We start from the raw sequence: 22,179 nt of genomic DNA, 5'->3' as shown, positions 1-22,179 counted from the left end.
AAGGAAAGATGGAAAATGTTAGACTAAAAATAAACCAAGTGATACTGGCATAGCAGGGAAACTGCACAGCCTGTAAGTGAAACTGTAAATGGAAAAGAGAAGTGCTCTCGTGCAATGGGACACAGCTGACTCTGAGACCTCAGGAGATGCTGCCATCCACACCAAGCTGAGTGCAGTGTGCACAGAAAGCTCTGCTAAACAGAGTGGCACTGAAACAGCAATGCAGAGAAAGACCTTACAGCTGCCACAGGGATAGTACATGTGACAAACATTACTCTAAAACCTACATTCCCTAATATTTTCCTGTGGAGGGCAATAAATTCTACAACTCACAAGTATAATCATTCATTTCATTTGAATATCCATGAAAGGGATGCAGGATTAAGTACTTCAACTCAGCTGCTCACTGCTGAGAATTGCTTTCTGCAAAAAGTTTAAACTGGTACTGCAGCCATTAAAACCCACCCAAGCTCCAGGCACTGATTTTTGCCCTTGCAGGACTGGAGTTCACAGCAAGTCTTCACACACCAAGAGACCAGAACATACATAAGCAGCTACATAAAAAAACCCAAACATTTGCAAAGTCAAGAAAAGCTTCAACTGAGGTTGCCTATAGGACTCTAACAGATTTCATCACATGTGCAGCAAGACACCACCTTTAATGGTAAGATCCCAGATGACAGTGGCCAAGACCCAAATTATGATCCATGGCCCAGAAAATCCTCTTTTCCTGCAGATCCAGAATAGCACACACATAAGTTTAAGCAATCCTGGTTGCAATGGTGAGCACTCCTGCACTGTCACTGCTGAGAGCTGAAGTACCAGATCCCTGTTAGACCAGTAAGGCTCCAGGTTTGGAGTATTTCAAGGGCTAAAGCATGGCCAAGCACAAATGGATTATTATGGGGACAGCAAAAGGCAGAAGAATGTGGCCTTGGGGTCAAGGATGCACAAGAGTTTTCCAGCCAAGCATCTTCCCCCACCAAATGGTAAAACATCCTTTGCCTCTATTCTCAGAAATGTCTGGACTGTTTTAACTGACATCTCCCCAGAAAAGAAAAAAAAAAAAAACAAAAAACCAAAGAAAAATCTGTAGAACACACTTGCTACTTCTAAATTCAGCTTGAGTGGGCAAAGTTTGGCAGATAGAAGCAACTGAAAAAAAGTGAAAAAAGTATTAGATTACATGCAAAGACAGCAATAGGAGCCTCTACTTACCCCTACTGCTCTTCAGGCTCAGAAAGGCATATCAACATCTATGCTTATAGCCAGTCATAAAAAGGAAAGGGATGAAAGCAAAGGTGTTTTAGCAGACACTGGCAAGATTTGTGGTCTGTAAATAAAGCAGTAAATGCAACCTTGCTTCCCTTGCTAGAGGTGAAATATTCTATTGCTAGAGATATTTACTCTTGCATTTTGTGGCAGAAGCAATTTGCACAGGCAAACTTTAATCAATACAGAGTCAAGGATCTGGCCACAAGCTCCAAAACTAAATGTTGAAGGCTGAAGGCCTGAAAAGTGTCTGAAAGAAAGCATCTGGGTGAAATGACTAACAAAACAAGGCAAATTGAATAGGGAAAAAATAGGAAGATGTTATTTCTACAAAAACATATGAACTGTGTTTACTCCCAGCTGGTACCAGTTACAGTTGCCACCCAAATATAAAGAAAAAACCACAGTCCTTCCTTAGGAGACTGAAGAGGCACTTCCACAGTCAGTACTGCCAGTGCAGGGCCTGATCCAAAGTCCAATGAAAAATCAGGCAGCATGATTAATGTGCCCTGAATCAGGTTCATAGTGGAGAAACACAAGTTCATGAGCCATCCAAATGCTCCAAGAGGAAAAACAAACACTGCAATCAGTAGTCACACTTAGCCCTGGTACCTCTTCATGCAGCCAACAGCACAAAAGCCAAACAAAGCCTGAGTCCCAATCCTCTTCTGAAAGGATATCATAGCCAAAGCGAATGACATCATTCAGTTTCAGGGTGATGTACTTCTGGTCAGGAATCCTCACATCATTGACAAATGTCTGCAGGAGAGAAGCACAGGAATGGGTTTTAACTGGGGGCATCAAGGTGATGGATCTCAGACAGATGGTGCTCCTGGAGGGCACCCATGTCCATCTGCTGGTTGCACTGCACGTACTCAGACTGTGCCAGCACCAAGCCAGGAGCTAAGAGTTAAATTCCCTGGAAAAATCAACACTGGCAAGTAGCTCCCATGGGCAAGTCAGAGCACCCCAATTATGCTTCAAAGCAAGGTGCTGTGAAGGGACCTCTAGGGAGATTTACCTTTGCACCAACTGCAAATGCAATTTTAGTCCCCGACTTGAACAGGTAAATGAGGTGCCTGAAGTCAGGAACTTCAAATGCTCTCGGCTCTCCTACACCCATCTCAACCAATGCTGCAACTCATGCTCTTAATTACTGAGCTAGGAATCAGCTTTCTGCTGGATGGCAAACAAGACTGGTGTCAGCCCCAAGGCCTGATAATTTAACAAGCAAAGCCTATCACAGAGGAAGGGGAAATGAAACTGCACAGGGAAATGGGAAAAAAATTTGCAGCAGCATCACTGTGACACCTGAGGCCACACTGTCCAAGATAACCAAACCCCTGTGCTAAAAATTCACACCCCCCTTTTTCCCATGCTCCAGGCAATTAATTGAGGCTGAAAGGAACTAACATCCTTCTAAAGGTGCAAGACATGTATTTCACAGCTGTGAATAAATGTCTTTGATGTCTCTGCTTCCTGAGAGGACCCACTATGAAAAAATTCTCCCAGACTAAATGAGGATCAATCAAGCATGCACAAATAAACCCCTGTATTTTTGCAATGACTTGGGCCAAATAAAAATAAGAAGGGGCTGAAGAAGCCCTAGAGTGATGATGGGGATTACCCACTCCCACAGCTGGATTTGAGGCAGGCAGACACCAGGAGTTACCCTACTTGGCAAGGCGGGATTCACCCAGCCTCTCACACCATGAACCTGCTGCTGGGACTTTGCACCATTAATGCAAATGCAGCTGAGGAAACAAAATTATGCTAGAAAATGAATTTACATGCTTTCATGACTGCAGCACAGTCTTTTCCTTCTACCTTCTCACCTCAGCCAAGCCAAACATGCATGATAAGACCCACTATTAACCACAGAGGAAAAATAAATGCCTGAGTAGGAAACTACAACCTCAGCAGACAACAGCCCCCAGTTTCATTGCAATTTACAGAAGAGATGGGAAACAGGCCTGTAATTTCAGAATAAAAACAGTGAAGCTAGTTAAAAGGCACAGAATTCCAATTTGCATAAAAATGTATAATATTTTAAGAACCCACAACAGTCACATCTGAAACAAGAATAATTGCTTACTAAATTTTCTTCAAAAAAGTCTGCAAGAGTGCATTTTGATAGTTACCTATTGTCCATGTTTACTTGAGATAAAGTAACTTCAGTAAAATGCTTCATCTGGATAGAAATGTTACCCTTCAAATTAAAAACCTCTGAATAGAGACTGCAGAATTACCTCAACATTATAATAAAAACAATATAAAACACTTTGACAATTAATATGAGCCAGATTATCCAGCAAAGCTACATAATGCATTGCTGACTACTCAAATACCAAACAAAAGGGAATTTTGAAAATGGATTTAAAATCAAGGTCTTCAAAAGTGATTTATTTAGTTCCAGGAGGGAAAACAAGTTTCTGTGACAATTTTCAAATAAAAATATGCAAAATTTGATTTGGCCACAACAGTCTTTTTCAACAGAAGTGTTAGATCAGTGCAAAAGACAGGCATTGCTGTAACTCTCTTTTACTAAACTCCCTTTTACTCCACTGCCTCTCTAAACATAAGTCTACTATTAAAATGTTGTAATTCATAAGCTTTAGCATATGAAGGTAGAAAATAATTAGTGGTATAAGCTTTCCCTCTCTTGCAAGCAGACTCTTCAGCTGATATTTTGCCACCATGAGTTAAATAACATAGTTTTTGAACCAGGGATCCAGCTAGAGTCCAGACCAGTTTCTGGAAATATTCCCATTTCAGCAGGGCTCTGTGCCTTCAGCTATTAGGCTGAGAGGGATTAGCACTCATTCTTGCTGTGTTCAGATGCCAGAAGAGGCAGAATGGTTGAGGGCTGCTTTAGCCACTGTTTTTGTACAAGTTTCTGGGCTCATCTTGTGGTTTTGTGGTTGTGATGGTAGAGGGCTCCTCAATCCAAAACAATGGCTGCAGTAAAACCCCCAATGGGAAGACAATTATGTGAATCCAGCATAGGCTCCAGCAGAGGAACAGCTTGAAAGAAACTCCCAAAACAGAGATGTGTTATGGCATTAGGACACTTTTTAACAACAATGGTGTACTTATATATCATGGACTTCAGGTGTGTAACACCACTGCATAAGTTGGACCAGAGCAAGGGTTAAGATTCAGTCAGGCTCAGTTCCCTGTTCTGTGCTCACATTATTGCTCAGTCTTCACACAAACCAGGCTCAAGGCAGGCAAAAGAGCCATTTTTATTATATTAAAAAAAAAAAAGTGGTTTTAAGTAGTTTCTCCCCTTTGAAATTAAATGCCTCATCATCCCATAAATCACTCCATGCACTGACAATCGAACCACCAAAAGGTCACCCTGCTCATGCTGAACAGCTGCTCCAGAATCTCCACCAGTTTAACATCCCAAACATGAAACTGAATTTATTGCCTCCCCTATTGCAAGAAGCTTTATGATTTTGTGAGCCCTGAAGCATTCTGCAAGGACACCAGCAGAGAGGGGAAAAAAAACCCACAATATTCACCAAAGCTTTCCCCTCCCAAGATGAGATGCTACATGACCTCCACCTTAGGCCTTGCAAACAATTCTGCATGTCTTGCTTAACTGATGCCAACAGCTGCAGTGACCCAAAAGGGTCTGAGAGCAGGATGCAGCCAGCAGACTCAGCACAGCCCCTGCCAGCTGGGAGGTTTGGTACTTACTCCATTTAAGCTGCCGAGATCCTTCACCCAGTGCTCATCCTTCTCCTTGTCATAGTTGATTACTGCGTGCTGCTTATCCACGCTGCGGGACTGGCAGGGGAAAAAAACAAGGAGCCAGGCATGAGAGACATTGTATCACTGAGACATTCAACTGGCTTCATATGGGGTATGGGGCACAGGGGAAATGCAGGAAGGATTAAATACTATTTACTGCTATAAATAATATAAATGCTTCCACGGTTGTTTGCAGAGTTTGAAGACAATATGCTATTTGCATGGAGAAGGGAAAAGAAAAAGGTTTTTTTAAAAAATTGCTGAAGGCTGTCAAGACTATGCCATAATTTCAATAAATTATATCAATGCACACTGAACAAAAGCAGTCAAACTGAAAGCCTGGGGGCCAGGATCTGAGCCAGCAAGAGCTAGAAGATATTCATTTTTCAACTGCTGAGGCCAATGGCCTCATCACTAGGGATGCTCATATGTGGGATCATTTTTTTCCTATTTTTCAAAGAGAAAAAAAAAATATTTTCCTGATTTGTTCAAACCAAACTTGTTCCCAAAAATTTATACTGTTCCCAGGATTATGTCCTAGAATTGAGTCCTGGATTTAAGTTCTAGGATGTATTCCAAGTTACAGAGAGCTTAGTAAACCTGGAATGAGAAAGAAAGCAATTCCAGGAGAATTTAAATTGTAAGCTGAGTTTGAGAACACTGAACTTGACAGGATCTGATGCCACTGCCTTTGTCACAATGCACAAGTAATGCACCTTATCTTCAAAACAGAGTGTGACACTTGAGCAGGCATCGTGTCAGACTTCTGAAGAAGTGCTAGAACAAGATCTATGAATAATTTTGAAATATGGTGTGCTACAGCTAAAAAGACACCAGACTGTCTGTTTTTAGACCTGCTGCCTCTCATAACTTGAATCCTTGCTGCAGTTGACCTCAGGCAGACACTGGAGCAGTCACTCCATCAGCACGTACATGCAGCACTGAGACCTCCCTGGTACCCCAGGGCAGGGCAGGGCAGGGGAGGGCATGCTACCAGAGCAGGGACACCAGACAGGCTCCAAGTCAGCTAATCCTCATCTTCCTGGGCACCAACCAACAAGTTCTTGCTGAAAGTCCTTCCCTTTTGCCAAGTATAGACACACTAGTTTCCACAGCACCTCTCTCAGCAAGCCATTATCTGGCTTCTTGCAAGCAGGGAGGCACAGATTGTTTCAGGGAATTCCACAGTGAAAACAAAAGAGGCTTTTTTCACACAAACTGCTACTATTTTCAGGAATTTGTTCTGGCCCTGCCAATGTCAAGCACATGGGAAGTACCACAACACCTGAGAAACAGCATCTCCTTGCCCTGCAGAGCATCCATCAGCCCAGGAGACACATCCCCCAGAAAAACCTTGAAGTACCAATGTGAAGAAAGCACAGACGTGGCCAGAAGATTTTGCCTTTCCACCTTGCAATGTCCCTCACACTATTCAAGCAGAGGCAGCCAGGACAGGGAAAGTGACCCCATGCCTCCAGCTCCCCCACTAATACAGTTATCCACATGCTGCTGGACTTACAAGGAAGCACTTCATGCTTTTTGCCCAACTGATGCTGCTCGGACAGCAATCACCCCCCAAAGACACAAACAGAGGTGGGACAGGCAGAGACAGGCTGGGGACACCCCCCTGTGCCTCACAATGATGAGCACTGAACATGAGAAGCAACACACAGCAAAGCCTCCCAGGAGGGGCACACACAAACCCCTCTCCCCCACGCCATACCAACACAGGTGTCTGACCCCTGACATCAAGGCAGGGCAGGTCTTAAGCACTTGCAGTGAAGTGCTGCTTCTTTCTTTTATTACTCACACCAGATGCAGCTCCTCAGTCCATTTTTCAGTGTGGCTGTGGCAGGTGTGAGCAGTGTAAGGATGTCCAGGTAAGAACAGCTGCATATGGCCCTGAGGACAGGAGTGTCTCCAGGCACAGCCTCAGGTATCACAGCAGCTGATGCTGCACAAGCTGGAGCTGTTCCTGATCCCTCACACCCTCTGGAGGGATGTGAGCCCAGAGTCTGTCCCCACAACAGTCTGGCTGTTTGAGCACTGTTCTGGACTGGGGCTCCTGGAGGGCTCACCACACCTCACTCACAAAGCAGAGGGCATGACCACCCCCTCTCCCTGCCCTTGGGCATTTCTGTCCTGTGCTTCATGCCACTGCACTTAAAGACCACCATGCACAGGGACCATGCCTGCACAGCACAGATGTGGTCTGTCTTCCCTGTGATCCCTCTGCTACTCAAAATTGTGGATGCCACTGTTCCCAGTGAGATACAAGGGAATGCTGATTGACTGGTGCAGCAGTGTTTGCTTTAGCTTTTTACAGCACATCATGGAGGCTCATTTAAAGATTAACAGATTCTAAAGGCAGAACAAACCATTTATCCTCCTTCCAAGGGCAGAAAGGTTTCCATCCCAAAATGTTAACCCAGACCAAAAAAGAAATTGGGGCCGATCTGGTATCTGATTTTAAATGTATCACAGGTCACTTAAAAAGAAGTTTATTTCTGGGAACCAGCTGTCTCCAAAAAATTCAATTTGCCCTGCATCTGACCCTGCTGTAAGTGAGCACAGCCTTTGGTCTGCCGTGTTCTACAACAGCTGACTTCAGCCACTCAGGGGTCCCCAATCAGAGGAGGGTCATCTCAGGGGAGCAGACATATATTCTAGCAACATGATATTCCCTCCATAAATGCAGGAAGTGGTCACCAAAGGAACCAATTTTTGTCACCCTGTTTTCCAAGGAAGTTTCAGCTGTGTTCAAGAAAGCCCACGGCAAAAAGAGTTAAAACAACATGCAAAATCTGACCCACAGTCTTCATATAACCTCTCAGCATCTCTTTAAGAGCACATCAGGAACAAGGCAAACTGTTATGCAGATTGTACTTCTGTGAAATTTCATGCTTTTGTGGAGAAGAGAGGAATTTTCTTAAGTTTTGTTTATGTTAAGCTAGCAAACATCAGAGGAACTGGCAGCAGGAGTTCCTAGGGGCCTGTCTCCAAGGAAACTCAACTTAAAATAACTAAAATCACACCTTATTTATTTTGATGCAGACTTGCCAAAGGTCACTCTTACTTGAGAACTGAGGTGTGGTTTATTTCAACATCAGTCACATTTAACATAAACTGCTCTTTTGTGCAGTGACAGCACCAACCCAACGGCTGATGGTGCTTTTGTCTCAGAGAGGAGCAGTCTCCCTCAATCCCACTTCCATGAGAAGACTTACCAGTTTCCATGCTAGTAACAGCTGAGAGCCCAAGGACAGGCACTTCAGCCCAGCAGGCCAGTGGTTTCTAAGGAGTGACCCACTGAATCACAGAAAGTGATTTAAGAAGCCTGAGTCAACACATTACAGAACTGCCCATGGGTGCAGAGCTCCCAGCCATCTGCAACTTCACTGGAAAGATTTTAGGCATCTATATATTGAAAAACTGCAATTAAGTTGACTGAATCACTAACATAAAAGGACTCCTAGTCTAAATGCACACGTGCACCAAATACTGAGCCTTGCTTAATGATCAGCCATGACCTCCACAACCAAAGACAAAAACTGATCCATCACAAGTGGACACAGGAGTCCAAAATAAAAACAAAAAACAACAGAATTTCCAAAGTGTAAATAAGAAACCTCAATTACCTATATCTATACATCCATGTCTAGATGTCAAAAGCAAAAAACAACCAGTACATCCCTGCAGTTAATCTGTTTCACCAAAAAAGTCCTTGTGGTGGTGTGAGGAGCAGTCCTGAGCTATGGGTAAGAGACCCAAACAACCAAACCAGAGCTGGAGCACCTCAGAGGAGGTTGAGAAGGGGGAAAGAAGGAAGGGAGGTATCCTCTTAAGCAGTGATCTTCAGACAAGAAACAAGGCTACACTCTGAGAGTCTGGAAATGAAGAAAGAACATAGCATTCTCACCATGTCCCAACACTGGACCTGCTATCAAATGAAAACAACTCTCAGGAAAACACGTTGTGCTTTTCTGATTAAGAATATTTACACTTCTCTGCAGGGAAAACATGGACACTGATTTGTTACTACACTCAGCCCTCATCCAGGGCTGGAATTTCCAGACATTCAAATCACTTCCTAATATAAGGTTGTGTTGCTTTTCTGTCATAGTATCTACCATGCATCATGTTTAAATACCTAGTAGACAAAACGCACACACAGCATATAACTGAGGATGTATATATAGCTCTTCCTTCTTCCAAGATCATATTAATCCAAAACATAGGAATGGCACTTGTGGGCCTGCCAGTCCTATAGTGGTACCAGCACCTTGGATCAGCAGTCTCCAATCAGCCATGCAACCAGGCAGCTCACTTGTGATTCTCAAAACTGCACACATCATCAAATCAGCAAAATCAGCTTCAAAAGCTTGCAGAAATCTCCACAGAGGCATAAATCACACTGTGGCTACATGTGCACATACCCTACAGCTTTGTGTTTGGTGAAGGGTCTGATGCAGAGAACAGGGCACTGGGGATGAAAGTGTGAGCTGCAGAGATGCCAAGCAAAATCCACAAGGCAAAAAGACCTGCTTAGGAAGGCAGGAGGAGAAACATAGCCAGACAGCCTGTGTTTCCCCACAGGGCCGGGGAGCAGACACAGCTCAGCTGTCTGTGTAGATACAGATGCTGCTTTTTTCTCAGGAGAATTACCATGGGTGAAAACCTACTGGTTGGGGTTGAGATTTGGACCTCAGCCCTGCCAGCGCTGCGAGGCATCGTGGTATTGGAGATAAAATAAACAAACACGAGCAGTTTCCCTGTTCCTCACTGCAGTCTGCTGTGCACTTCTGGCACAAAATAACTGCAGTGTTCTGGTGGCAGCATGCAATAAAACAGTTGCTCAAATACTTTCCATAGTGAACAGGTTACATTTCTGCCAGTACTGTGCTCTACACAAGTGTCCCAGTAAGGAAATAGAAACCTCTGCTGGTGTTCCACTTTAAAATGGAGACAGACAAAATCAAATAAAAAAAAAAGAAAAAAAATCCACTGCATTCTGGCCTGAAACGTGAATTTTGCTCCTCAAAAGTAAGAAGCTGGCTAACATTTAATGACAGATGTGAACACTGGGTCCTTCTCTTTCACCACAAAGCATTTCACAGCATTGTGTGTGTTGGCCCCTTCAGTACTTTTCCAGAATATCAGTGAATGTTCCATCCTGCCCCAGGCTGGTTGCAAGTGTGTCACCCCTGTGGTAGCCTGATGGCTCCCAGGGGCAGGTGCTGCCAGCTTCTAATGACTCTGCCTAAGCAGACAAATCTCTTCAGCAAGTGTGGCCACCTCATCCTGGGGCTGGATTCTCTTTCCAGCTCCCAGGCTGCAGAGGCTCCTGCCTTCAGCTCTGCTGCAGCCAAAATCACGGGCTGTGCGGATCTGTGGCTGAACCCAGGCCTGAGTATTCAAGCAAAAAATAAGGCAGTGAACAAAAGAGAGAAATCCCCCAGGAAAATGAAACTGTAATCCCCACAGCTTGGCAAAGGGATTTGGCAGCTGGCACAGTTCCCACAAAAATTTAACCCGTTATTTTGGGGTAAAATGGGTTTTTGCTTGCTGGTTCCCCATTCCCAAAGTGAACTGGTTCAAGTGACCCAGGGTCAGATCCTGGCCACAGGCAGGGAGCATGCTGCCCACAGATGCATTGGCTTTCCCTTTGTTTTACATGAACACCCAGGATGAATGGGAAAGCATCATTTTAGGTGGGACACAAGCCTGAATTTTTATGGTGCAGCTGAGCTGCTACTGCCTGGATCAGGATCTCATACTAGGAAGATAGATCTCCCTTTTTTCTCTGCCCACTCCAGAGTGGTACAAACTCTCCCCTGGCAGTTCAGGCTTCCAGCACCATGCCAGTTGCAGTAAGCCCTCTCAACCCTAATAACCACCTGCCTTCAGTGCCACCTTTGCCTCTCTCCCTACCCTGCCTCCAGCAATGAACTCCCCTCCCAGGTCTGCCAGTCTTGCTATGCTCCCAGCCTCCTACACCAATATGTGATCTGGCACTGTAACCTCCTCCCTTTAACTGCATATTAACAGAACACAATGGGACAAAGAAGAGCCAAAAAAACTCCAGGCCTGGAAATACAGGATGTGCATCCTTCCTCCCACAGCTGCTGTCCCAGCACCTGGAAACACTACCTGTCAAAAGGCAGCACCTTCCCAAGGCCAGTTCCATTTCCCTTCTGTAAGACACTTACTTCCTTTGTAACACCTAAGGAATTACTCTTGGCAATTCTCAAGACCCAGGGACTAACCTAGGTGCTTGTTCACACCCTCCAGATAACTGCAGCAGAAAAGCATGGGTGGGGGCATCTCCCTGTCCCGACTACAGCTTCCCACTTCAACCCTGCACTTCCATGAGGAAGGAGGTGCAGACACAAAAGCCAGCAGAGATTCCTCATGGCTTCTTCTGGCAGCTCCCACTGCTGGAAATATGTGAGCAATGGAGGAATACAATTTCTGCACTGTAGTGAATCTACCTAGAAGGACCAGGAAAAAGATCACCTACCAAGTTCTCACCATCTGCTTCTTCCCAATGCTGTAGACAACCTACACCACACCTACTGGCACTTGTTTATGTATGCACTTACTAAACTACACAGGAGAGACATGGTGTTATCAAATATGGCCCAGGGAAGGCAGGATGCATCAGGTCAATGAAACCTTAATTTGACCAGATGTCACACGCAGGCAGAGTTCATCTTTGCAGTCTATTATTTGTGGAGCAGCCGTGCACCCTGCATACCAGACACAGAACAGATCCTGCGGGGAAAAATACCCAGGAACGACACAATAACAGATTGCATCTTCATGCCTATGTACACAGGGGTAGAGGCAGGGTTACACAGGCAGCCTTCAGCAGCCTTCTCACTATGTGCTCTAACTGCTCTGCAGTTATAAACACTCGACTTGCAGCCATAAGAACACTCCTTCAGTGCCTAGAATGCTTGTAATTCCCTGTCTTTTTAACAAAGCAAGCTAGAAAGATGAAAATGCACTATTGTTACCTTTATGTGATTCTCCAGAAGAACAAACTCCTGTGTTCAGCTCATAAGGCCCTACCACTTGAACTAATTGGTATCATAAGCAGCACGTGAAATCCCATCTGGACCAGTGACAGATGCTTGGCTAGGAGCTTTCACAGCTCTCCTGACACCAGAATAACAGCAAGTCCAGACCCATCTCAGGCCTAAGGGCAATGCTGCTCAGCAGCCACATCCTGTAATGCACACTTTGCCCACACCGAGCTGCTTCTGCCCTATGTGCATCACCCTCTCCACTCTTGCAAGTCCTGCTGCTCCTCCTCTCACTCTGCACAAACAGAATCCTCTTTGTACTTCCTTACTTGGCCAAATCTTCATCTCTTGGTGAAGCTTTATAGAGTAGAAATCCAACCACTAGATGCAAAGATCTGACCTGTGGCTTCCCTGAAACACAGATGAAGAGGTTGAACAAGCATTCTGGAAGTCTCATTACACTCTTGGCTTGTCCCTGCCCTTTCCTCGACAGCTGCTTTGACCACCGAGCCAAGATGCCAGGTTAGCTGTACCCTGATCTAATCTAGCACAGCTGCTGCTACATCTACACCCCAGCCTTTGAACACCTGCACTGAGCTCCTCTTTGCCCAACCTGTGACATTCCATCCTCTTGCCAACCTCACTCAAAGATGAAATTACTTAAGGCAATACTATCAAACAAGTCCCTGCTAAGCACATTTAAACTCCAGCTTTTATTCAAAGGTTTGGAACTTGGTCAAACACATTTAGATTATTGATTAAGGGGGAAAAAAACCCAAACAAATCACCACCTCCAACCTAGTAATTCACTCTTGAAAAGCTTCACTGACCCAGCTCTATTACAATGCCAGAACTTCAAAGAACAGGCTAAATATACTTTTAAATAACTGACCTGAAGAAAACAGCATTTTTCTCAGAGTTGGTCACACAAAGACCAAAGAAGGGAGATAAATGATCACACACAGAACACGCTGCCTACAACAGATGCCTGGAAAATAAATTCTCATCCCAAACAGCTACAAAGTTTAGCAGAGTTATAAGCAATTGCAAACAGTGTCTCCTGATAGGAAATGTCAGGCTGCCTCAAAAGGCAGACAGAATAAAGGCATCAAACAGAAAGCATCATGCTGCCTGCACTTCCTCCTACTGTAACTCACACTCATGTACAAACTCACCTTGTGTAGGACAATTACATGCCCAGAGCATCACTCTAAAGGAAGAGAAATACTCAGGGGAGCACTGGTTAAACATTTCTGTTCCCCAAATTTTCCAGTAAACATCACTCTCAAACAAAAACAGGGAAATCATGACACTGTTTTCCATTCTGTTAAATATTTACATTTAGAAAAAATGCAAAAAAAATGTTTTGTTTAGAAGAAGAGGGTAATGTTTTAATGGTTAAGTGAAGTTTCTGAGTTTGCAAAATGTTTGTCCTCTGAGTACCCATCACATTAAGCAAGTGATCAAAGCTGATAAAAATGGCAGCTACATTTCCCAAGACGGTTGTTAGGGGGGAGAGAAAAATTATTTTTTTCAAGATGGTCCCAAAATTCTTTTATTTTTGATTTTAAAAAAAGAGTATATCTTTTCAGAGCATTACTTCCTACCACCCCCAAGTTTCACATGAAAAACCCACACCAGTGCAAGTTAGTGAAGGTCCAGATTCCCACACTCCTGCAGTTTGTTGACTGTTATCTGAAGGAACCAGTGAGGCTGTTGAAGAAATCCAGTACTTTTCTCAGAAAAAGTGCAGAATGAAGCCCTTGGCTCTGATAGCAACACTGCATGCCAAGCTACAGCTACATTTTCACCCATGCATTAACATTCAAACTCAATGTAAATCTCGCATTTACTTGTACTAGAAGCTTTAGAGAGCTGCAAAAACATTTAAAATATTTCTAATCCTCTTAGTAGGTATAGAAGATATCAAGGTAGATTACGTTTTTCCACTATCAGACCGACTCAATGGTAAGATTAAAGACTCTGAGTTTCTTCACCTCTTTGTTAATCAGAAAGCAAATCCACTACTTGTGTTATGAAATAAGAAAACCAGACAAAACTAAAGCTTAATTGTTTGGTCAAAAGCCATCCCTTTTTTGCTGTTTAGAGATCTGATACCTTGCACATTCCAAGAAAATACCAAAAGACAAGACACTCCTAAAACAGTGAAATAGAAAGGCAAGACTGCAGGTGTCCAGGACAAGGATTATCTCCATGTTTGAGCACCATGTTACACATGGTCTCAACAGGGAACCACAAACCCTATCACGATGAAATCAATAAGCAGTAACAGCCTTAGAGACGAAAAAACATTGACCAGGTCACCCAGCCACTGCCAGTCTGTTCTCAGCTGTGCACTTTAAAGGATTAAATGCCAATATCTTGAAATATATATGGAAAATAACCACACAGTGAATATACAGTTTCAGGGTCAGTACCACAGAAATACTGCAAGGTGCAAACAACTGCCACAAGAGCTCTGTCCATCTGCTCTCCTAACTGCCCTGCTTCTTAAGCTTCCCCCAAGACAAATCATTGTGCCAGTCTGCACAACGATTTTGTGACATGGACAGTCACAGTAAGGAAAATGTCTATTTTTAGATCTCATCCTCCATCTGCTCACATACAATTCTGCCTGGATATCAAGTCTCTCTGTTCGGTTTCTCTTCTGCACTCAGTCTCACTACAAACATCTCATTTGGAGCCCCAGGTAGCTCTGGAAAACATCTTTATAAGCAAATGGGTAGGAAAAAAATGTGCTGTGCTGTTCAAAACAAGACCTTACATGTGAGCCTAGAAAGAGCTTTATTACTGAAGATAGCAGATCAGTATGCTTATAAAGGGTCACATGTAGCTCACCCCACAAACACAAGCTGCTGGCTTTTATAGACAATCCAGAGCCTTTACTCTGGTGAAATAATAGAAACCTCTTTTAATACCACCCATCACCCATGAGCCCCCAGATATAACTGTTTCACAGATATTCCTGGCTCCTCCAGGAATCTCAATCCATTTACCTTGTAGAAAAGTGCATGGCAAATTAAGAGCATTACAAGGTTGGGTACTCCACAAGCAGCACAGCAACACTGACAAGCCAGCTCAGACTTGTAAAGAAGCATGAAATATTCTGGTTGGTATGGAGTGGCTGACAATCCATGACACCCAGTCAGCCTCATAAGCAACCACAGAAACAAGCTGTGCATTTTAAGAATAACTGGTATTTGGGTAGTTTTATTTTAAAGTGCTCAACTTGAGAGGTAAATGACAAGAGTACTGAAAGCTAAAACTAAAAACAAAAAACAACAACCCTCAAGTTCCTTCACAAGATATTAGGATGGGCAGCCAAAAACTCAGACCATTTCTGGAAATCAGGGCCACTGTGTGTTTGCTTCCTCCAAGTCATGAGAGAAGGTGGCAATCAAGTTCTTGAGCAGCCAAATGCAGACATACAGCAAATATCAGGATATTTTTAATGTCTCACCTTTACATGCCTCACCAGCCAGACATGTAGAAACATGAAATAAGAGATAGTGTGATTCATGGGAGAACCCAAACAAACGATCTGCTGTGGAACAGGAGCTCCTGACTCTACCACCACAGCACAGCCACGCCACTCACTGCCAGCAAGCAGAGCAGGACAAACACTGCAAGCTCTCCTCTTGTGGACACTGACATTTTATTACAGCTAGACAGTACCCTGCCCTTCAAGTAGTGTACAAGAACTTCTGCCCTTCTAAACAGACCTACTACAAACATATCCTACAAAAATCCCTGCAGCAATTACAAATGCAGCCTCCTCAATAGATCATCAGATCACTAGCACAGCATTTAGGACATACCTGTGATCAGGTCAGCAGTGAAAATTATGAGGAGGGAGTCTCCATTGTGCAGGTAGCTTCCTAATTTTGCCACAAACAGGAACATCTGCCACCTTCACAGCCAAGTGCAACAGAACATTTTTTGTGCACTTAAGTACTCATGGCATGGGTCTAACAGAAGCACTAATTTAATTCTGAGCTTCTACAAATTTCTGAGCTAAACTGCTCCTGTCAAAAGCTCTTTGCAAGATTCCAGCTCCATTTGTCTGGAGTGACATCTACTACATTATGCTGTCAAACATCAGACCACAGTCAACACTTCAGACATGCTGGATTAGGTCCAGCAGAGACATGCTGGTATGGAAAGTACTAACAGAAGTTGAAAGTTTGCCCAAGTAACACAATTACTTTGGGAAGAAGACACCAGCCTACTCAGCCCACCAAAACAGATTTCCTCTGCTAAACATCAGCATTTTCTACCATGATAAAAACACCTGAGAAATGCCAGCATAAATAATTTAATCAAACTTAAAGGGAAAAATAGGTAAACAAAAAAAAAACCCTGCCTGCATTCAAATCACATGTAAACAGTGCATGCATTAAAAGCTAAAAAAACAGCAGCATAATCACAGATCAGGACAGAATGGTATGTCTTTGTTTATTGCTTCTAGTAGCATCAAGACAGTTAATCTATTTGATTAATCTCCTACCACCACGGATCCTATCCATCTGATGACATGGCAATTTGAAAACCTCACTCGTGCTGTCACAAAGTCTTCAAGGGAAACACAGACTCAGGATAAAAAGTGGAAGCTCCTTTAAAAAGATGTCACTTGAAGCAAGCATCAAACATCTCTACATATCCCTAGCATTACATATACATCTACTCCATCTTCAGAAGAAATAATTACCAAAAAAAAAAAGAAAAAAGCCATGTTACCTGGAGCATCAGTTCACAATCATCTCTGCCAACAAATATCATCTCCCGAGGGAGCCGATGGCGAATGCCGGTGCTGCTCACCAAGAACCACGAAGTCACGCTCATCTTGGCGCTTGGCACTTAACCTTTATACATCCTAAACACAAAAAAACCCACAAGACACAGTGAGCTGTTAATGAAATGTGCAAGCACAACAGCACATAGCCACCTTTGCCAAATTTCCCTTTACCATGGGACCCAATGTCTCATGCACTTGTTCCTGTCTGAAATCTCTGGTGACAAGGAGAGTTGTGAAGTGTCTGCCAGGACCTGCTGCCCATGTGCCATGTGCAGGATCTCTGCAGCCCTGGAAATATTCCCACAAAGCAAAGTAAGACTAAGGACCTGAAGAGAGGATTGTTTAAAATAATGAAGCATGCAGCTGGATCCAGTCCATCAAATGCTGAAATATGGTGGAGGGGGAAAAAAGAGAAGACAACGAAGATCTCTTTTCCAGAACATTTCCTCATGACTACCACAGTGCTACACACCTTGAGCCTCCCCATCATCAAAGATGGGGACCAGCACATCAGTGAGGTGACACAACGTGGTTCCTCTAACCTTTCACAGTGCATTCCCACAGCGCTGGGAGGGAGGAGACCAACCTCCCTATTGCTCATCCCACTTCCACACTGATGTAAGTTGGAATCCCGCAAATCCTTCCTTCCCTCCTCCCCCGCTGTACGGCTGGTGCAAACACCAAACCGCTCTGCTGGCCCGGGACAGGCGGCGATTCCCGGGGGTTCGGGGCTGGGCAGGCGGAGGGGCGGCAGCCGTGCCCTGCGTGCGGCTCTCACCGGCTCTCTCCCGGCCACACCTGTTTGTTGTCGCTGCTACAGCCCGGCTGCGGGCAGCCCGTTCCTGCGGCCTCTCCGCCCGCCTCTCCCGCAACATCCCATTTTCCTCTCGCCGGCTGAAGGAAGGAAGGTTCAGCGGCACACGCCAGGCTCTCGCCTTCCCCTCACCCACCTCCCGGGCTCCAGCCGCATTCCTAAGCGCACCGGGGGAAGGAGATCTCCATTTTCCCCGGGCTGCGCGGCGCTCCCCGGCCCGACCGCCGCCTCAGCGGCCGCGGGCGCGCAGGTGGGGCCGGCTGAGCCCGGCGGGGCCCGGGGACAGCGCGCACGGCCCCGCCGCCTCCCCGCCGCTCCGGGAGCCGCCGCGCCCGTGTCGCGACACGCGAGCGGCCCCGACACACCGCGACGCACGACAAAGCGCCCGGGAGCCGCCGGCATAGCCCTTTGTGCGGCGGCCCCGCAGCCCCCCGGCCCCCGCCCGCCGCCCGCCCTACCTGCTGCGGCCCTCGGCGCGGTGGCAGCCGGGCACCGCGCCCCGCCAGCCGGCTCTGCCTGCCCCGCGGGCCGCTCCCGGCGCCCGCCCCGCTCCGCCCCCGCGCCGCAGGTTCCCGACGTCAGGAGGCGGCTCCAGCCCTGCCGGGCCCGGCCGGGGGAGGCGGCGGTGCCGCGGCCCGGCCCGCACTGGGCTGATCGCCGCTGGCGAGGTGCTGGCCTGGCCTGGGGCCGTGTGGCATCGCTGCGGGGACACCCCCATGGCGGGGGTTGGGATGGAAGGGGCCCTAAAGGTCATCTACTTTAAAGGTCATCTGTCCTACCACCATGGGCAGGGATGCCAAACACCAGACCAGGTCGTTAAAAGGCGTTTCCAGCCTGGCCTTGAACACCTCCAGGAATGGGGCATCCACAGACTGGAAGTCTGTGCCAGTGCCATGCCCTGGTTCAGCATCCCTCACTTCAGGCTCTCAGAGGGGCTTGGTGAATGCCAGCAGAGCCTTCTGCACCTCTCTGACCAGGGTCAGCCATCCCTGACCTGGGAGGTCCAGTGTGCAAGCTTGATGCCGTGGGGCTGGAGATGCTGCCTCTGCTAGACACTGGGACCAGACCAGCACCAAGGGAGTCCCAACACCAGCTGCTTCTCCCACCCAAGAGAGACCCAGCACAGCCTCTTCTCCCACCCAAGAGAGACCCAGCACAGCCTCTTCTCCCTCCCAAGAGAGCCCCAGCACAGCCTCTTCTCCCACCCAAGAGAGACCCAACACCAGCTGCTTCTCCCACCCAAGAGAGCCCCAGCACAGCCTCTTCTCCCACCCAAGAGAGACCCAGCACAGCCTCTTCTCCCACCCAAGTCCCAACACCAGCTGCTTCTTCAGCCCCAGGCCCAGAACAGCCTCTCCAGCCACCCAAGTGAGCCTCAGCCCCCCAGTCAGTCTCTCTCAATCTCCACCAGGCTGCAGGTTGGCATCCATCTCCACATACCCTCCTCGTCCTCTTGCAGGACAGTACCTAAATGCAGTTGGCAGGACTGAGTTCATCTTGAGCATCTAACCATGGAATAAGAGCCTGAAATGGGTGGTGTGGAAAGACATGCCATTTTATGAGATCTTTTCAGTTGTAGGTAACTAGAAAATTCTGAAGGACAGTAAGTGCAGAGAGCAATGACAACTTTTTCTCCCATTATGAGGAGCATTGAGTACCATGATAAAGCTTTCTCAAGAGAGCCCCAGCTCCTGCAGATGTCAGTGGAGCTGCAAAGAGCAGCAGCTCAACTCTGGTTCTCTGGCTCTCAGGCTGTTAAGGGAAGACTATAGAAAGACACCAGGTTCATAGTGATGTTTCCCCAGGCTCATATTCCAGCTGCAAAGACAGCTTTGCATTTGTACACTGTGCATTTGGGTTTGAGTATTGTTTCTCAGTCACTGGCAAGAACTTTTCTTGGTGTCTTCAGTGGTGTGTACTTTGGAATTTTGGCTCAGGATGTAATCTTAATAAAGTGTGATGGCATGGAAACCACTGCCCAACACACCACTTGCAGGGGGTGGCCCTTTAGCCACATCACTTTGTGGCTTAGTCCTGGTTTATACCTCGTCTGCAAGGCTGAGGAGCCAGGAAATGAACTGCAGCAGGACTGTAAGGAGGGAAAGAAAACAGCATTTCTTTCTTTTCCTGCTCTTTCTGAAGAGCGGTTGGTCTTTGTTATTATTTAATTAATAGTATTACTGCCTTCTTTAGTCAACATTTGACTTCTTTCTTGGCAGATACATCATGCCCCAAGGTGATTTCAGGGTATCATTATCTTCAAAGTCTTTGAAGCTGGCTGAGCTTAAACATCTGTGTTTTATTGGACTGCTCTTGGTCTCTACTTGGAGCAGAGCACCACACCCTTGCAACATGCCATGTTCCTCAGACACCAAGCAGGAGGATGGAGGGAGCAGCTGCCACTTCCACAGCACTTGGAAGACTTTTGTATTGAGTGCTGCCATGAAGTGATAGAAATACTTTATAAATAAAAATGGACTTCTACCCTATTTTTCCAGCGCACCCTGTCATTGAATGATGTTTTATTATTGATTTAACTGACCCATAGCTTAATTTTTTATAGATATTATTCATTCTTTCTGAGCTACATGTATTTACTGTATTTACCATGAACCGATCTGTAGAGCATCTCTATACTTCTTGAAGGAAGCAGGATAATTTACTTCTTTATACAAGTCTGCCATCTAGGCAAATCTTTGTTATAAGTTGCTATAAAAAAGGTTAGTGTTTGCTTTAGTCTCTCTTTTAGCCCAGTTTTACCATGCATTTATCCACTTATTTGAGCAGTCAGTCAGTACTTCAGTGTTTATAGGGAAGAAAAAAAAATTCCTGTTCCCACCATGTGTCTTCTGACAGACTGAAGATGCAGTTTGTGCCAATACCCTGGGCCTGGCTGAATGGTGCATTGCAGCTTCTTTATTTTATTCTAGTGATCTAAAAGGAATAAAAAAGATAATAAGTGGAGTCTTTCTTCTCCTCTTCACTCCTCACCCCTCCAAAAAGTGTGTGGGCAGCATATCCTGGTGCTACACTGTCATCTTTAAATCCCAGAGCATGTGTCCATGGGAAGGACAAGCTGTTGCACTGCTGTACTTTGAGTTTTACTTTTCTTTCTTGTTGAAACAGCCCTTTTGGCAGTGTAGCCCTTGGGCTGCTCAACGCCCCAGGCTAGCCAAACACACAACTGTCTTGGAAAATACAACACCATAAAAGTGACATGAAACCACTTCTTCCTGCTGGGAGGAGGAAAGACTGGGGAAAGACCTCACAAAGTGGGGTGTAGAAGCAGCACAATGCGGCTCACACTAAATTTGGGGCATATGTTTATCATGCAAATCCCTCTACATTCATCTACAGCACTGTCACCTTCAGCTACAGGAGACAAGTTAACACCTGTGTTAACCTGTGTGGCCCAGTGGCAGGAGCTTCACTACTCTGTATGTTGTGCAGATGCAAAGTAATGACCAGTCCCTGTCCCAGAACACTCATATTGCCAGTAAAGAAGGAGATTGAAGGCAAGGTAAGATGTCCAGGCAGAAGAATAACAGGTCACAGGGCAATCTGTATCCAGAGCTATTGAATCAGGTCATCTGCTCCACTGAAATACTTTCTGTCTGACACCCTGAACCCAGAGCTATCACAACTTGGAGCAGAACCACTTTAGATCCCTGCTTCAAAACAAAGATCCCACCATCCCCAAAGGAGCTGAACTAAATCAATTTCTTGCTGGCAGGCTGTGACAGAGATTTTGACAGAGTTGCCAAACAAGAGCTGCATCCTGCTGCAGAGGAGGCTTCTGTTCCAGACCATCAGCCTGATCCAGATGTCCTGTTTGGCTTCCCCTTTGAAGGGCAGTTTTCCCTCTCCATGAGCTAAGGGAAAAAAGTCTAATTCTGATTATTGCCTAGATATCAACATGGTGGGTAGCTTATAAATAAAGGTGTGCAGGACTGCTAAGGGAACACGGCCTGATTAACTCTTTGCAGGCTGGCTGAAATCCAGTGTGCACAGCTGTATGCACACACATTCATGGGCACACATGCAGCTCATGAATTCCTGACTACTTTGCATCCAAGGGCTGTAGAAATAGTTGTCAGTCACTGTTCCCTGCGATGATTTCATTTGTTCTTTGTTAACTCACTTTGAGATGCATCAGGAGAGGTTCACAAGTAGGTCACGCAGGGTTTCTTAACCACTTCTTCATTCGAGTGGATTCTACTCCTCAGTGATTACTTTATTTTCTCAGAAAACCAAAACTGGATCCATGCCAGTTCTTTGAGCTCTGCTGCAGGGAGATGTGTGCCTGCAGCATTCTCACTTCAGGTCGGGATTTCTGCCTGGATTTTTGCTGTAACCGGGAAAGATCTGTGGTCTTTCACAAGAGAATGCTGTGGGTCTGGACCTGTGTACTTCACACAGATGATGGTGCTGTTGGTGTTGTTGGCTGCCAGCAGCAAGGGCAGCACTGAGCCCTTTCCTATGGAGCCTCA

General features: G+C 45.7%; 1 protein-coding gene across 4 annotated transcripts in view; it reads right to left on the bottom strand.

Annotated features, from left to right (window-relative positions):
- CEP170B (centrosomal protein 170B) overlaps positions 1–18,258 on the bottom strand; it is a 57,617-nt gene extending 39,359 nt beyond the window's left edge. For all 4 annotated transcript variants that reach the window (XM_079307690.1, XM_079307688.1, XM_079307689.1 and 1 more), the window contains exons 1-4: positions 18,148–18,258; positions 16,818–16,953; positions 4,978–5,067; positions 1,953–2,031 (exon numbers count right to left, since the gene is read on the bottom strand). In XM_079307690.1, the coding sequence (XP_079163816.1) occupies positions 1,953–2,031; positions 4,978–5,067; positions 16,818–16,922 (274 nt within the window). In that variant the 5' untranslated portion in view covers positions 16,923–16,953; positions 18,148–18,258. The remainder of the gene's footprint in view (positions 1–1,952; positions 2,032–4,977; positions 5,068–16,817; positions 16,954–18,147) is intronic.
- Positions 18,259–22,179: the final 3,921 nt, after the last annotated feature.

This window comes from Erithacus rubecula (genome assembly GCF_903797595.1).
Source record: "Erithacus rubecula genome assembly, chromosome: 6".
In the NCBI taxonomy this organism is placed as follows: domain Eukaryota; kingdom Metazoa; phylum Chordata; class Aves; order Passeriformes; family Muscicapidae; genus Erithacus; species Erithacus rubecula.
This window is presented reverse-complemented; position numbering and strand designations above follow the sequence as displayed.